Source organism: Struthio camelus, chromosome 2 (genome assembly GCF_040807025.1).
Source record: "Struthio camelus isolate bStrCam1 chromosome 2, bStrCam1.hap1, whole genome shotgun sequence".
In the NCBI taxonomy this organism is placed as follows: domain Eukaryota; kingdom Metazoa; phylum Chordata; class Aves; order Struthioniformes; family Struthionidae; genus Struthio; species Struthio camelus.
Window position 1 is genome coordinate 168,054,763 of NC_090943.1, and position 18,189 is coordinate 168,072,951.

Here is an 18,189-nt window from a genome sequence, read left to right on the forward strand (position 1 = left end):
CAGTCTCTAAAGGGGAGTAAAAACAATATTTTACAGTAAGACTAAAATCATTATCCTTAAAAGGTCCAAATACTTGCAACAGTTACACAATCCTCCTTGATAAATGACTGTTTCAAGGGACTTATTGAAAAGGTTTATATCCATTACAACACAACGATTTAAGGATATTTAAACTTCAAACATTAAATCCATAGGAAAATGAAAGCAATTCAGCCAAGGAGATGCAAAGTGACGTTATAATATTATTTGTAGCATTATTTCTATTTTTTACTATCACCACAAAAACTGGGAGGCAGAAATTATTATTCCAAGGACCTTACCAAATACATGATGTTAAAAAACAATGGGAAATAGCAAGAGTGATAGTAACAAAATTACACACACGGCATGGATATAAGAATATGCCCATTTTGGTGACTACTGCGTTTGCTTTTTTCAAAAAAGACCACGGCTTTCTAAGTAAAATGCAAAAGTTACAAATGCTGTATTTTAGTGATATTTCTGTCCATTCCTCAAGAAAGAAAAGAACATTAAAATTCAGCCTCAGCTTGAGCTGATGTGTTTGCTGATGGCTGCAGTATCGGAGCGACTAACGGCCAAAAGGCTCCCAACTTTCCTGATGTTGTGCGCTATTCTCAATTTCTTTTTCGCGCAACCGCACGCCCTGCAAAAGCTCTGTTCTTACTTGGAACTTAATAATTCGATTGAGACAGTGAAGACACCAAACTCTCTCTCTTCTATTCTCTGCTGCATGATTTGAGACTGCAGCGCAGCTCTCTCTAAGGGGAAGTGACCTGTGCTGATGATCAACATGCTCTAGGTGACCCTGCTTGAGCAGGGAGGTTGGACTAGATGATCTCCAGAGGTCCCTTCCAACCTAAACGATTCCGTGATCAATGACCAACCTGAAACATTTCCTTCTTCACAGTTTCACCTTTTCAGGAAGAAAATGACATCACCCAGACGTAATGGTTGTCCGAGGGACATAAGCCAAGCAACAATACACCCAGGCACAGCTAACGGCAGAAATTTGAGGAAGAAAATCTATTATGGCAAATGATTCCTCAGTGTGTTATGTTGCAGTTAGCTAGAAAACTGCCTTTACATTACCATAGCAGGACTATAAGAACCAATACACGAAACAGCCTACTTAACCTAGACTATTTTTTCACAGAAATTGTCATTGCTTTTTCTTCAGTTCTATTTGTCTTTCCTTCAGTTCTCTTTTTATTAAAATTGATGAAATGGTTGGGAGAAAAGACTAGCTCACCAGTTGTGAAAGGGTGACAAGCGAGTGAGTTCAGGTTTTGACATCAGAACAACGGTTTAAAATGCATGAAAATGCTATTAAAACATTCTGGGAAATTACAGCTAAAGTAGACATGTCAATGCTATATCCATTTGTATATCTCCCAACCAACTATTTTATGTTTTGTTATTTTCAGTCTTTCTAGATTCACAGTCAAATGAATTCAACTGAGAAATTACTTGAAATCAATTATGTACCTTTAAAGTAAATAAAATTACTGTATTCTTGGACACGTATAAAATGTTTAAAAAGAAAAAGAGACCCCAAATAACATCAACAGGGTTCACGCAGAGAAGTAACAGGGCTACAAATCGGGCCCTTCTAACACTGAAAGCACTCACCGCTGACATTCCCCCGCGTGCAGAATTAAATCTTCGTTGTTCTTAGCGCTAATGGTCAACTCATGCTCTGTAGAATTGAAGACGTCAAGAAGTAGATGGCATTGTCGGGTGCTGTTCGGAGAAGAAGAAAAGAATATTTCAGCTTCAACAGCACACCACAGAATAATTAGATTATATATATGTATATTCTTTTACTGGAAACTATGCTTCATTTTTTTCACTAAGACTGGACAGCAGCATATATCGCCAAAGAAAAGAAGAGTTCAATGATATGACCTGCACAAGTCCCATATCTTATGGTCTCCTGTACATGTTCTTGCTCTGCAGCTTTTAGATCCACTTCCGTCAAAAAGTCACAGGGTTTTTTTTTCAGTTTTTGGAGCGTTCATGTTAGACAGATGTCTTTTAAGATAGATGTTTTTTAAGACAGTTAGATAGATAGCTTTTTAAGAAATAAAGTTACAAGCAAAATTTAAATCCTTGCCCAGGAAAAGGGAGCAATTCCATGTACTGCTATAGTTCTTCTGCCTACAGAGCAAGCAAAGTTGGCAGCTGGAATACTTTCTACATTATACTAACTACTCCAAGAGAGATAACTCGGTCTCTTCTGAAAGAAAGGCAAACACACGCAGTCCTCAGAGAAAACCTTACATTTGTCAGCCACTGTCTTTCCAACCCAAATTTCCCTAGAAATCTTTCGTGATGAATGCACCAACTGCATTTCTGATCGTCTTGGGAAATGATACTGACAAAGCTCCACAAAAGAAACTTTACGGTAAAAGTTATTTATATACTTTTTCTCCTTGTGGAACTAACCACCAGCAGCAGCATTCAGTGAAGATTAGAGTAAAATACAGAAGAAAAAGAAAGAAAAAAATAGAATCAGATACCATTATGCCAGACGCAATCATATGGCTGTGACTGATAACGCTTTATCAGTCTACCCTGAAATTCAAAACTTCCCAAGAAGCTAATTAACAACAGAGAACTCTCTCAGCCTTCTTAAGCCTCACTACCATTTAGGCTTAACTATCAATATGATTTTGAAGTTTAAACGCATGTGGACCAAAATTAGCTGACTTGGCACTGCAAAGTACAGCGGAAGGTAGTACCGCTGTCATATGAAGACTGCGGACCGCCGCATCACGTATCGTTGCTACCAGAATCTCAAAGCTGGGAAAGACGCTTGCATCGCATGTCAGGAGGAGACCGCACCAGCTGCACTGACGGCAGGGAGAGCTCACACGCAATCAGCAGCGCCCCAACAGGAAGGAGGAGAAATACCTTTGTCAGGTGAGGGTCATCAGAGCTGTCCTTCCCATAACTATAATATGCAGGTATAACATGCTTTAAAGGATTATACCTATGCAGGTTAAAATTTAGGGGCAAAAAAGTAAATAACTGTGCTGAGCTGAGTTCTTACTTAGCTCTCAGGTGATTTTAGGTATTTTCAAATTGAAGAGCCTAAGTGAAAGCTTACTTAAAGCTGGGCCCTAAAAGTCCGCATGCTTGTTTCCCCCCTTGCCCTTAGTTTCACCGTGCTCAACAGCAAGCACAGCACACAAAATAGCCTTAATTCCGGTTTTATTCAATCGTTTCGCAAAAGTTAATCCCCCGGGAAAATAAATAAAAAAAAATAAATGAACACTCCTCTCCCTCGGTCATGAGATTTTTCACCACAGCAAAATTTTCCATCAGAAAATGAACTTGGGAAAAAATTTGTCATGGGAATAAAAATTCTACTAAATTCACCAGAACGCAAGTAAATGAAAGATACAAATGTCTAATTATCCAGACCTACTGCTCACAAAGTCCCATGAAAGTAAATGGAACTACTCCATTTAAGTGAGTTTGACAGGAGGTAGAATAGCATAGTTTCTCTGAAATTAAAAGAAATTCTCTCATGTTAACCAGAAATATCTTCGAGTAGATATGAACTACTAAACTTTTCAAGAGTTATATGCATTCAGACTCCATAACGTACAGTTGAGTGTCTCAGGCAGCCAAGTATGTTCATCCTACTGCACATTATTTTGCGATTAAACCCAAAACAAACCATTCCAAAGGAAAATTAAACTGTAGTGGCTGAAGAGTGTAGGAACTGCTCTTCTGTTTTAGAAGCAGGTTCTCTAGAGCAAAATACAATTCTCTTTTGAAAAAATCAAGAAATATCATTTTCAGAGCATGCACAGAAGTGCTACCTCGCAAGTCCTTGAGATGGAAATGCTCCTATAACAAGCACGGGAGGCTACAGTTCAGGCCACAGCAGTGATAGCAATGTCATATGCAATCCGACATAAAATGACAAGCGAACACTGCCTGGAGACGGGGCATATCTCCTAGAGAAAGAGAAAAGCAAAAGGGGATGTGGAAGCTATTTTTGTATTTTTTAGGAGGGTTCATTCTTTTCAGATAAAACCTCAAAGAAAACTGAATATAGAGAAGAATGCACAAAGGCAGCTGAGTGCCTGAAGCAAACATGCCAAAACTCAAGAATTTAGGAAAAATGAGGAGTCATAGCTCTTACTGGAAATGCTCTTACTTAACTCACCAACAAAAAAAAAAAAAACAAAAAAAGGCAGTACTCAAGTCAGTAGCTAACCTGTTACCAGTAATGAATGAAAAGGAGGGAGAAAGCAGCCTGGCTTCCACCTCAGCATTGGGAGCACAGGACAAGACCTGTAAGGTCACAGCAAACTTCTGCCTCTCCAGTATATATTAAGATGTGCGAGTGAAACTTCTGGTAGAGAGTATGTTTAAAAAAACTGATGGAAGTAGGATTTTTTAATATATACCTTAGCAACTTCCCATACTGGAAGTTGTATCCAAATAAGAAAAATAAGACAAAGTATAAGCTCTGGCAAGTTAGATGCAACACCAAAATGAAGTTAAAAGCAGGAAAAAAGAAAACCCCACAAGAATGGGTTAAAGAGCAACTTGCTAAAAATCTGAAAACGAGCAAGAATTTTTTTTTTTTTTTTTCCCTTTAACATGTCACTAGGAGAAAGGTTCTGGAGAACTGGTGAGGCCGGGCTACGAAAGTTCCAGGAAAACAAAGAATTAGCATAAAGTCTCATTAATTACTTGTATCAATGTTCACTGCAGGTGAGAAAATGCAAGATATGAATTAAAAGACCTCACTCAAAGTGTCATTAAATGAGATTTTAGAGCCAAACCATGTTCACGCATCAGCTCCAGCTTCACGTTCTTGGCTAGTCCTGAGGTCACCCATGCCAATCGGCACACCTAACACACGCAACCGCCGAGCCCACGCTTCTGCCTTTCCTCACTGGGACAGAAATTAGGATCTCTCTTCTCTGTGCAGTTACCAATGTGCAGGAATGTTTTTAACTTCCCCTCATATGATTGGCTGAATTTTGTCAAAATTTATTTGGGGGGGGAGGTAGAAACAGTTATAATGATCATATACACTTCTTTTCCCTGGGAAATAAGATTTAAAATGACTGAGGGAAAATACAACAAACACTGCAAACAAAACGTGTCTTTTCTGAACAGATCGATATAGAAAATTATTCTATTATGTTAAAAGTCCAAACTGAATGAAAACTTATTTCAACTGTACTAGAATGTATATTCTAGACTCTAAGATAAAGAACTAAAGTGCTTGAAAACAAGTTACTTTTGTTTCCATCTGTCATTTTGACTGCTAATGGAAAGGAAACAAGGTTGGGTTAAACTGTTTCAGACCCTAGAGTGGAAGAACACTAAAAATCCCAATGTGCACATGTTTTCTATTTCAATTCTTTCTTATTTATCCAAGGGATTTCTGTTGGAAAAATCCACCATGAATTTCACGTTCAAGATGAAAGTCTAAACATCAGAAGGTTGTGCATGGAAAAAAGAGTATTATAAAGGCTGTTATTTTCAGCTGGGGGGTTTATAATCTGACGACTCTTCAGAATAACATGCAAAATTAAGGTAATAATAATTTCAACCTAGTCTTAAGTTTTTTAATTGAAAATCATCGACTTAATTCTAAATTGTCTTGAAAGTTATTGTTTAAATTCCTCCGTTCCCTTCTATTAGATAATTCAGGATATAACACACAAACAAAAGGTACAGACACGATGGATCAAATTATCTGCTTAAGAAATCACAATTCCTTTTTACGATTCCAAAAACAGTCACAAAACTGGGGCTAGGGGAACCTAAGGCAAGAGATAATTATATGTTGATCTAAAAATTTCTTTCAGGGGTATTCCAAATCTTATTCTCATCTACTCCGAAGCAACATTGTAGGATTTACTTCAGTAACATTTAAGACAGTATTAAAAATCAGAGGCAGCTGTCATGTTCTAATGACGGCTCACTGCTGAGAGTAACCTCAACGCCAGTTCTGCTTCTACCTTAGTTTTATAGTTAGTTTAAGCAAGAAACGCTGAGCGGGGTGGTGTGGTAAGTTTTCTACATCCTCACTCAGCTCAGTCTCCCCATCAACTGAAATCAATGCGTGTTTTTAAGTCCACATTTTTTTTTATTGTCTTACTTGTTTATTTTATTTTTTCTTTAAAGAGGCATACACAACACCCCGACTCATAAAGAGGAACCAAAAGTAAGAGAAGTATTTGGCAACGAAGACAGGTAACGACTTGCCAGAATGCCCGATTCTCCAAAACCCACTGACAAACATAGCTACTTCACATAGTAACATTGGGGAACAAGGGTCTAGAGCATCTTCACTGTTATTATTGTATTTTAATAGGGTTTCTTCATTTTAATTTTTATTAAAAATGAAGCTTTCAATGCTAACTTTGGATGATTTAGTCTGAAATTCATACATCTCACTGTTAAAAGGTCTTTTTAAGCTATTCTAAGGATTGTCCTCATCTGACTTCTCCTAGCTATAAACCCTTTCAGTTATGCTAAATATTCCCAGCACATCTACAAATACTTGCAGATTTATGTTCTCATGTCTTGATGTGCCAAACAGTACATATTTAACATTTTGATCTCAAAAATCAATTCCCTCAATCCATAAACTACTTTTTGCTGCTCCTCTCCAAACTCACTGCAATGTTATACAATTACCAAGGTTTAAGGTTAGTAAAATGAATTCAATCTAACTTTCCATGTGCTATAAGTTCTTTGACTTCACTCACTTGAATCTATATCGAGCTCAATGGTGTATGTATGAATAAAGAATATCTTCTAGAAAGACATCCAGTCGGGAGAACATAAAAAGGTTACTAAATCCATTCTTTGATAGCTCTTTCCAATTTTTTCATCAGTCTAATTGATCAAAATCAGACCTTTATTTGTAATTCAATTTGCCTGGTTTCTCTTTCGGCTGCTTCTTTATTATTATTATTTTTCATTAACAAAAGAGTGAATCTAACACTCAATATTTTCTCCCTGTAGCAACATCCATTCGTCTTAAACAAGTCATATCTTAGCCTTCCTCACAATAAACTAAACATATTGATTTTTCAGGTACTCAATTGAAAGGCATTTTCTCCATGCTTCAAAGATCTGTGACTTTTTTACTGTCTCTTTCATATTTGATTGCATTCAAACATATACATATTTTGTTTGAACAACCTGACAAGGGAGAGCAGGGGATACCTGCTGTCTTAGCCAATTCTGCAGAGAGACTGCAGGGAGGCTGGGTCTTCACAAAGCTGGCTCATAAGCATTTTGAAGATCACTTCCCTTGCAAGGTCAACACATTCACCATGCCATCCAGCTGTCATTATTTAGGCTGAAGAAAAAGTTCATCAACCTGGGCAGTGCAAATACCCCAAAAGAGTAAAACCACTCAAGCATTAGATGCTTAGGTGAACACAAATATGCTTAATCATTATAAACACATGACCGCAAGCTTCCCAACTGCACCTGCTTCCCTAGAGGCCAACTTCCTCACTAACATGAAGTCAATGGATTTGAACACTGTATTCTCCCCACAGCAACCTGATTTTGAGGTCAAATAACTAAGACATCTGCTTTTACAGCAGGGGTTTGAATTCTGCAACACCGAATTCATAGTACACATAGTAACAAAGATCTGCAGATGTTTGCTCTTGCTCCTGAGAAAAAATCCCGAGCAAAACTGGTGGATACAAAGGAGCAAAAGAAGTAGACGCTTGGGTGAAGGAACCTCTTCGTGAGAAGGCCAGACCCATAAAAATAATCCGAGTAGATCAAAGGAAAGGCTTATCTAGCCTGGTGCGTAAGGAAGAATGTAACAGCAGAGCAAGAACACAGTGATGCTTTCCTCGCACATTCTCCAAGCTATCCTCCAAGGATAGGGAGGGCTGTGGGGATCTGCATCAACAAGAACTTGAGCACAGGCAAACACACATTTCCTCATTCCCTTCTATCATTTGTAATGCAGGATCAGGATTTCTAACCCACATCTGACTGCTAAGAAAGACGTGCTGCAATTTAGTGTACTGAAGAAGTGGGAAAGCAAGGAAACAGTAATTGATGTTCTGAAAATTTTATTTTCAACAAGACCCAAAGGTCTATCCCCTAAACTCAGGAGCTTTTGATAACACTCAGCATGTTCAGGGTTGTTCCTTCTAACACTCTGGTGAAACTAAGTTGGAAAAAAATGGATTCTAACATTAAATACAAAGCCATGACAGGTCTTAGCAGGGAGCACACTGCAGGCATTATTGTGGACGTATGCCTCGTTCACAGAACTAAAACATTTCTTTAAAAAACATACCCTAATGGTACAAGGGCAAAGGTACTTGAATCGACATGACCTGGCACTTACTGAATTTTCCAGACCTGCAGCAGGCCCCTTTCGCTTTGACTCAGTTAAAGAACAGATTTTGAGCGTCTGCATTTGCCAGACAAGATCTGCAGCTGATGTCTCAGCAGCTGTGCAGCAGTATTAAGACAAGAAAACTCTATTGCTTCAAGAACATTCAAAAATTTACCTTGTTCATCATCTTGAATTTATTGCTAAGAAATTCTTAGTTATCTGGCTTTCAAGCTTTGCACACAAAGGAAGGCAGCATCCCCGACGTGCTATGGCTTGACCAACCTGCCACCCTTGCAATAAGCAAGACAGAGGGATTTTCAGACTTTCCTAAATGGCTCTCATGTAAAACATGTTTGTGCAGATGGCATTGTGGCAAGGGATGCAAGGAGAATAATGGGTCCCTTCACAGTATGTAGATCATACCTTAGTTGAATTCTTACCAAAAGTATGGCATAAAGTAGTATTTTTTCTGGCATTTTTTCAAGCTTTGTGCATTAGCTGCCTTGTGATAACAGGCATTAAGGAACAACATTCAGTGTCCACCCAAAATTGGCTGATAATATTTTTGAGAGGACCAACACCTATAAAAGACATAGTTCAAGACAATCTATCTACAACAGGTCTCAACAACAGACTCTCTAACAGTATGTCGAAAGGAAGAGGTGCATCACATGCAACCGTCAACACGATGTTCCCCTTGAACCGAACCATTAGCACTATCTCTGCTGACGGTCTTGGAAATAATTTGCTGGCAAATGAACTGTTTTGAGGCCTGAAGTCACAGCAGTAGTTTTGGGGCTAAGCCGTGCTAAGGAGTAAATTCACATGGTGTGCCCAATTACAGAAGAGGGTGAAATCAATTTTATTATGCAGATTTGTGGGCAGGGTCAAGCAAGTATATCCCTGAAGCCCTTCAAGACTGCAGGAAGCTGTGGGACAGACCGGGAGAACAGAAGCCGCTTACAAGGGGCTGCTTCAAATACCAATTTTTCACTTATGCGTCATGGGACAAAGATGTCCCCGCAAACATGAAAAAGCAGAATCAAGCATTACAGGTGACGTGGTCGGGGCAAACAACCCCCAAGCGCCAGGCTGCTGCGCCAGCCTTTTTTGGATGCAGACAGCTGAGGAGCAGAGGTTGAGATATCCAGTGAAAAACCTTGGAGCAAGGTACAGCGTTTTACTGGCAGAAGATCACCTTTTCAGCCAGGAGGGCTGGTATCTGAAACGGAACTAGGCAACGGTTCGGCAAGGCAGTACGTTACGGGCTGCATCGAGCTAAGCACAGGGGCCTCTAGCGATTAGTACAAAGAAAGGTTAAAAGCATCTAATTCTCATTTAACTGGATCCTAAGATATAATGAAGATACAGTTAATGAAACTGCTCTGACTTGTGCGGTTAAGCACAAACCTGTGGATGAGCGGAGGATATTACGGTTAGATACTCAGAAAAATATAAACCCAAATGAAAAACAAACAGATGCTTCCATGATACTTCCCATGTATAGCTGTTTATCAACTGAAAAAAAAAAATATATCAACTAGGTTTTGAAGACTTTTACATAAACCATAATCTGTATGTTACTATGGAAAGAAAAAAAAATCACATTTTTTCCTTGTTTTTTGGGAAAGACTTAAGGGATAAATCAACGTTAAAGGGGTTTTTTTTTATTTTACTTTGATTTTTAAGCCCGGCACCTATTACGCTATTGTTTCTTACTTTCATGGAGGTAAAATGTAAAGCAACAATACAAACAAAAAAACTTAGAAGACAGGGGAAAAGCTGAATTGAGAAAATGAAAGTAATGACAACCTTCACTCTGAATTGACAGCTGAAAAGCTAAGTTATAAAACACAGTTTCTCACAATTACTAAACAAAAACCGTTTAGAATTTGAACTCAAGTAGAATTTCAGCAATGAAATCTCAGCTGTAAATCAACGGGAAATCGAATTCAAGATTTTAAAAGAGCAACGGTGAAAGTGCAAAATTTGACTTACATTTGCTGTAACTGAGTCTTAGAAATTCACAGATGATCAAGAGTCAAGAAATAAACTTTGTTTCACCTAATGATAAATACTTATCCTTAGGTGTTTGGAAGATGACATATATCTACAATTTTCACTTTAAAATAACACAAAACGATATGCGGCTGCCCTTGCTGATGGAGAATCAATGCTGGGAAGCGCAAGAGTAAAGCAACAGTGTTCTGATCACTAAAACCACTAGTATTGACCAAACTTAAGACACAGCGAGCACATAAAAATAAAATACATTCATGACTGAGCAGACAGTGTATCCCTACGTAACCAAAAAATAAAAAGATTTGAATAGCCTTTCGACAGGTCCTGTGATGAAACATTTCTGAAAGACATTTAAACTACAATATTTCCCCCCATTTTACGAAAGCTTTTTGGCATCCTAATTTATAATCAGTCACATCTTTAACTTCATCTCCAATTGGCAAATCACTTAAAGTTTGCACTGACTTACAGGCTGGTATGTATGAGGAACAGGCAAAGAACGAAGCAAATGCATACAACATGAACTCAAGCATTTGGCTGAACTGCAGCAACTATATATAGCGCCTGCTGCTCTAAGAGTGGTGGAAGCGTACACAGCCGAATGACGCAGAAACTATAGTGTTGAATTAAGACCTCCATATATTCTACAGATTTTACAATGAAACGTTTTCCAGGCATAGCAAGTTCCTGAAAACAGACGGGTAACACAGGGGCAGGGTAACGTCGTCTTACAGAAAGCGTTGTTGCAGAAACCTAGCCCCAAAAGCAAACGCTTCGGCAGTGGAGTGTCAAATCAAATCATCATGTTATACTTCAAGCTTTTCGGGGAGGTTTGCAGCTTCACACCCAGGCACTCTGCGGGCACGGGAAAGTAATTTCAAGGAACCTTTAAACCTTTACCTTTAAAAGTATACTTAAGATAAACAGAGTATGAGGGATGTGTAAACATCCTTATACAAATTATTGAAGTGCTTCATTATCCTCATTTAGGCATCCATCCTTGCTGCATGCAAAGGTCATTATTTACTCTGTTACCTGCTGTGAAAAGAGATACCTATCCACCTTGCACTGCTATTTACCCAAGTAAAAATTCAACCCTCTCCACAGGCTCGTTTTTAGCTTCAGCAAGTACAACAAACACAACTCGTTAGCGTAAGTCGCATTTTATCACTCTTCTCGCTCTAGACTTTCTCCAGCTCATCCATGTTTTCTTCAAGTTTCTTCAAGTTCGGACCCTCAGCTACACACAGAGGATTTTTCCCGAGGCTTCACTACTGCTCACAGGAACAAAAGAAATACTGTAAGAAATATTCTGCAGGCTAGACTGCTGACTATCCGTTCTTTGCCATTTTTGCAATACTACGGTATCAGTGACTTTGAAAAAGAAATTTGGTCCTGATACCTGCAAGACTGGTACTCTTATCTTGCCTGTCTTTGGATTTTCTTTCTGAAGTCTGTCCTGAAAAAGGACCTGAGACTGGAAGGAATCTCTTGGCTGCATTAAATTCAGCCTCTGTCAAAGCAACACTATATAACTGCATTGAAAGAAGTTCAAACCTGAAACCAAACAGAATGCTTGCCCCGCTACACAGGCTGACATGCTTTTCTATAATCCTGCTGTTTTGGTAGTCGGAAATTAGAAGAGGATGTAATGTAAACATATATTCCTGTTCAGTTTATAATGATTTCTTCTTGTACTAACTTTATCCTTCATGTTAAAGAGCATTTCCTCCTTCCTGGTACTTCAGAAGTATTTATGGACTGAAACAACTCCGTTCTCGGTTTTCTTTCTTCCCAACAAAGCCAAGCTCAGCTATTCATCTTCTGAATAACGGCTATTCCAAGGCCACCTTGGAGTCCTCTCTACTGCCAAGAGTTTGACTACATCCCAAATATTTAGAGACTGCAGAGTATTTAACTGCTAACATAGGTGAACTCACATGCAGGCATTAAAAAAAAATGATAACGGATGAGTAAAATCATCAACTTACAGAATTTATCGTTGCAAAAGCCACTTGGCTTAAGCAGTATGAAATTAATACAAATATACAGATTAAGAACTCTGCATTCAGTCACAAATGAAGACAATTACAGCAAAAAATAATCATTAAAATCGATTCCACTCACAGTTGCAGAGAAACTTTAGGCAATCAAAATTTACTAGTTATGATATCTGACCACCATCCGATCACCACAATGTTTAAAAATCGCTACATACATGTGAAACTGCTTTGTGGCTTAAAAGAGGAAAAAAGCACCGATGAAAACAAGGATTAGAATTCATTCCTCCCTTCCAAAGACAAACGTTTACACGTGCATTCTCTGCAAGACGGTGTTGGGGCAACCACAACCCAATGTAATGCAGAACATACCACAACAGCAAAGACATGTAGAAAGAAGTCATCAAGTTTTACAATAAACAGGGAATATTTTGTCCCTGCAAAATAAAGCATCATGAAAAAAATAATGAAACTTCAGAAATTTTCCAGTGCGCATGGACTGCGCACTGAGGCTAAACTCCTCAACCAGAGTAATTTTGAAAACTCGTGGATATAATTCTTTACCGACATGGTGCTGATGATGACAAAAGCTTGGTGCAAGCTTTTAAAGTTATAGTCAATACAGCAGAGATATGAATCAAATAGACAAGAGTCAAAGCAAGGCTTACCTGGTTGCTGGCAGGGTGCTGACCCGGGTAAAGAAAACGGACGGCTCTACTTCTACGTGAAGGCCTAGAGAAAGGTTCCTGTAATACCCTTCAATGTGTCCTGGCCCACCGGAGTATTTAAAATTCAGAATGGCTTCCAGTGTCTAGAGAAATAAAATAAAATTACTTATTAGCTATGATTCATTGCTCTGCGTTAAAACAGCTCAATTATATTAGACCACTAGAAGTGATTTCATAACAAAGTTTCCAGGCCATGGAGAATCCACCCTCCTAACCCATCCGCTCTCTTATCTTAAGAAAAGGGAAACATCCACAATGAAATGACCTCATCTTATCTAACCGGGTGCTTTTTTTCCCCCTCATCGTTTCCAATGCTAAGGAGTACAGAACAAAGTCAACCGGACTTCCGTGTACATAATTCCTCCTCACGCTACAGTTAACATGGGAAAAATGAAAAGCTAATTTTCGCTTCTAAGTGTTTAGAGCACAGTAAATGATATGCTCTTTTATACTTCTAAAAATATTGACCAATTCATTACCTTCCTAATAAAACAGGCTTTTAAAGTTTTCGGCTGCAGACACATAGAGGAAGTTTAAACAAAACTAAAGCGTCTGATCTCTATGTAAGTCAATGTAAACATGCAAAAACTAACACAGTAAAAATAACTGTTGACCAGATAAAGTGCATGAACCTTATCTTTCCATGAAGTTCATTTTAGAGGAACATGATTGTTTAGCAAATATTAAAGAGGAGGATGGTTTTCCAGTACTAGTGCTTACGCACTAAAATATTACCCTCATCGGTACTGGGCCTTCACGACAGTGACTGAAATCTCAGGCTTTGTGTTTTTTCCTTAAGGACCAGCACACAGGAAGCTCCCAGCATACCAGAGCGAACCTTTGGTTCCTCCAGAGAGACTGCACACCACCTCTCCCAAAGGAAATGCACTTTGCTGGAAACGAGGAGAGCGTCTGGGAGCAGTGCCCCTGCTATTGCCAAGCCTCAGGGTCAGGATGCTCCTAAAGATAGACCTCTATCTAACCGGGACATTATCACGTTATGCTCAAGCCTGGGTCTGGAAAAACAGTCATTTCTCACAAAGTTGTACATACAATGCCCATCTCTGCTTTGAATAGCTTTTAACTCATGCTTTAACAAAACGGCCTCCCAAGAACAAACACACAAAATAAAAACCCAAAAGCCAAGGTAACACCACATCTAGGGAACCAGTTATATTTACCAGGTGTCATCAATCCTCAGACAGTTTATGAAATTTGTTAATTTTTTTCCCATAAGCTCTAAGGAACAATCTGTAAGGATTTTTTAGCTTCCAAAAAATATACATGTTTGATACCATTCTGGTTTTGACTGAAAGAACAGAAACACTCTTACACTCAATTTCTTAAAATTACCATAATATAGTGATTCAAAAACTACTCAAATCAAGAATTCAGTGTTTTGCTCCATGTGTGCACATACATATTTTGTATTTTGGGCTAACTCCATTTCTGATTTAGTTACATTAATACTCATATGAGTCACCTTATAGTACAAACCAAAATATCCACTGGGCACTTCGGACATTTCCATCTACTCTGTTTGTGTTAATTCCTAATTTGCAGTTAATGAGCCCAAGCTTCTACTATGTCAAGAGAGGTAATCAATATTAAGTACAAAAATAAAGAAAAAAATGCAAGCTCATTCTATACATACTTCATTCTAATTAACCAGCTGGACTATTTAATAAAACTCGGAGCTAGACTCTACATGTGTCTGATGCTACTTAAGTCATAACGTTAGAAAGAATTTCAATTTTAATTATGAATTCTTCTATGAAAACTCTAGCTATATTACTGCTGTAATATTCATGGCATCCTGCTTTGCAAAGCTACTGTGATATGGTTACTTGGTTTATTCTGCATAGGGACGCGGCATTAGGCTGCAGCACTATATCTGGCCCCAGGTAATCACAGGTAAACTCCAGTAAAGGTTAATCCAGAAGGTCACCAAACATTATCCCTCCACACACAAAATGCTCCCCAACATCCTACAACAAATGAAAAACGTCCAGAAAAAGTCTAAAAATACAATCATCATGTGTTACTAATGAGCAGCAAAGTTTAAGGGCATCATAATAACCCATCGCTGGGAGGAATGTATCAAATAAAACTCATTCATATAATTTAGGATGATAATAGGATTCATATAATATAAACAGGATGCAAATATATTTATGCATACGCATATATGCCTTTAAACCTCCACACACATGCCTTGGAAGGACTCCAGTATGATATGAATGATTGATTTCCTATCTTTAAGACATAAAAAAAAATCCAACACTCTTGTAAGCTTACAAAGCTCCAGTTGAAAACAATTTACCCATAGCACCTCCAAAGCAGGACTCCTTTCAAACGCTAACACCACGGATTTAACTATTGTTGGATACTTACTCCAGTGGCCTTGCCAAACCAACACAAATAACAGACTGATTGTGTTAATCTTTAAGGATAGACACAGAATTTATTCGACTTCTCTAAACAACATCTCTGCAAGCCCGTGTGAAATGGCAGGGCGTCACTGCAAATATAATTTTGCCAGCAGCTGATCCTTAAAAGAGAGGAAAGAATGGAGTAAACCTGGAATTCAAAATATCAATAAATTTGGGGAAGGTGGCAGTTTATATATTATAGCTTTTAAGCAGGGCTCCATCCTGGAAGCCCCATACTGAGAGCACGGAAAAGCTGTTCAATCTGCTTGATGACTTTGGCCGGATGAATTCCCACGCTGTTGATCGCTTATTGCATTGGTCTTTCCTTCTGCTGACGAAGGGAAGGAAACACATCTGTGCGTAAGTTCCAGACGCCAAGACACTTAATTAAAGGCAACAGACATTTAATATCACCTTACTATATCGAGAAGAAACATTTTACTCATAAGCTATCAAAAAAAATGACCATTCTGGTTTCTTGACGTATTTTGTCCTCAAAGACATAAAGTAGGTACTTCACTTCAAAAAAAGATAACATTCTCTGCAGTCTGCAGGTTGAAATCCTTGCTATAAACGCTCTCGTAACCGGGCAAAAAGTAAAATTATAAAAGAACTGCTATTTGAATAACACTGTGTAACTAATGAAAAGCAAAACGTTGGGCATCAAAGTTTCCTCACTAAATGACTACATTTAGCATCACTACGGACACCTGTCTGCTGATCCCTCCAACAATGACTGTGACTGAATGGCGGTACCTTTCATATACTGATTTTTAATTATCAGTTCCAACATAATTGCACATTACAACTCTGATCAATTGTTTCAAGTGAAGTGCTATTATAGTACTTAATATGCAAGAGTAAAGAGTAAAATCTAAGTAGAATTCCCAAATTATTCTTCACAATATTGCTACCTCTGCAGAAGCCGCAGCATTACAGAGTAAGAAAAGATTCCTCCAAAACAGGTAATAATAATACAAGAAAACATATAAATGAATGGGAAAAGAAGGTGCAATGAAGGGAATTTCTTGTTCTGGGAAGTTAAACAGGGTGCTCGACCTTTTCTGTATGCTAGCTCACCGGTTAGGGTTGCCTGGCTATCACAGGAAAAACAGCTGAGTCAAGAAGCTTTTAAAAAAATTGTTGTTTAACGTTATACACAGTGAGAGGATACTACTTTAGCTCAAAAAAGATGGATCTAGACCAAAATTATGTTAAGGTTAACTGTAACTCAAGGACATAAGAATCTTTCTCTGGAAATGTAATCTTTATTTACTGAATGTAAAGGAAAATAATCATATAGAAGACCACACAAAATCTCAGTATAATTTGATATTAACATCTCTTATTATCAGATTGGCGTTAAGAAAAATCCTGGAGATATGAGAAACGTTAAAACAGTCATTTAAAAAAAAAAAAAGGAATAATCAATTGAACAGCCTCATTAGATGTAATCAATAAAGCAACTATTCAATGAGTTTGATATACACAATAGGTAAATTAGTAGTCAAGAAACTCAGATTTATAGTAATATATTTTTAACGAGTAAACAGTCAATAAATTGTCCATTTACGTTCCTCCTCATTGCTGAAAAATACTTTTATGCACCTAAACTTTTGCTTACAAAAAGCGAGGAAGACAAATCCACCAGGCAAAACAGATGGAAGCCCAGGAGCTCCTGACTATAACTAAGCGTTTCCAACTTTGTAAAATGCACAGAGCGTATAATACAACACAGGAATGATTCTTTCAAAAAAAACATGTTTTGAAACAGTAACTAATTGAAATACGGTATTAGAAAAGCCTTAAAATTTTCCTTGGGAAGTATTAGTGGAAGATAATTTTTAGCTATAAAAACCCTCTCATCTGAGTATTTTACTTAAAAAACTATAAGAAAATTTCCAGATCTCTGTAAAATCGCAATCCCGAAATCCATTTCTCAAAGGGAGAGGTTAAGGAAGACCGCGATATAACTTTTCCAAAGGACAAATTACAAGCCACAGGCAGAATCAGGAAAAGAATCAAGAAAGCTTCACTCGTAAGCACTTCTAGTAGGGATGGTAATACCCAAATTCCCCCCCATGCATTTCCTGTAGAGAAAACACTCTGGTTACTAGGAGAACCAGAAGACTCGATTTTATAATGTTTCTCCTTACCCACAGCATTGCATCACCACAGACACTGTATATTGTTTTACCGACAGCAAAATCAGCTTGTGACCTCACGTAAGTAATTAAAATACTTGGCAAGAGTCAGCTCCTGGGACTCCACAGATACTGTCTGCAAAAAGTAAAAGATATGATTGCAGGCTCCCCTGTAAGGTTTAAAAAAAATAAAATAAAAAAGGCACAAAGAAAATTTTAAAAATACTGAAATTCCAAATACGAGCTTCCTTTCCATATGAAGTTTCTGACCTGACTGTAGAAAACAACTCTTACTAAAGAATATAATTTGTCATAGGAATAGAACTCGAAATTTGAAAAAGAACGTATTTTAGGTGTGTAATCTTCAAATATACCCTCCTTTTTTATCAAATTGCATGCCCTACAGTAAACATGTTTTCTACCTAGATCCCGTCATGCTCACCATCGCCTGCTTCTCACCCCAATTAGCACATGCATTAGCAG

The 18,189-nt window shown here is 38.0% G+C and overlaps 1 protein-coding gene across 3 annotated transcripts in view; it reads right to left on the reverse strand.

Moving 5' to 3' along the window:
• TRAPPC9 (trafficking protein particle complex subunit 9) overlaps positions 1–18,189 on the reverse strand; it is a 483,858-nt gene that overhangs the window by 296,979 nt on the left and 168,690 nt on the right. For all 3 annotated transcript variants that reach the window (XM_068933393.1, XM_068933395.1, XM_068933394.1), the window contains 2 exons: positions 13,071–13,213; positions 1,651–1,761 (listed from right to left, as the gene is read on the reverse strand). In XM_068933393.1, coding sequence (XP_068789494.1) covers positions 1,651–1,761; positions 13,071–13,213 — 254 coding nt within the window. The remainder of the gene's footprint in view (positions 1–1,650; positions 1,762–13,070; positions 13,214–18,189) is intronic.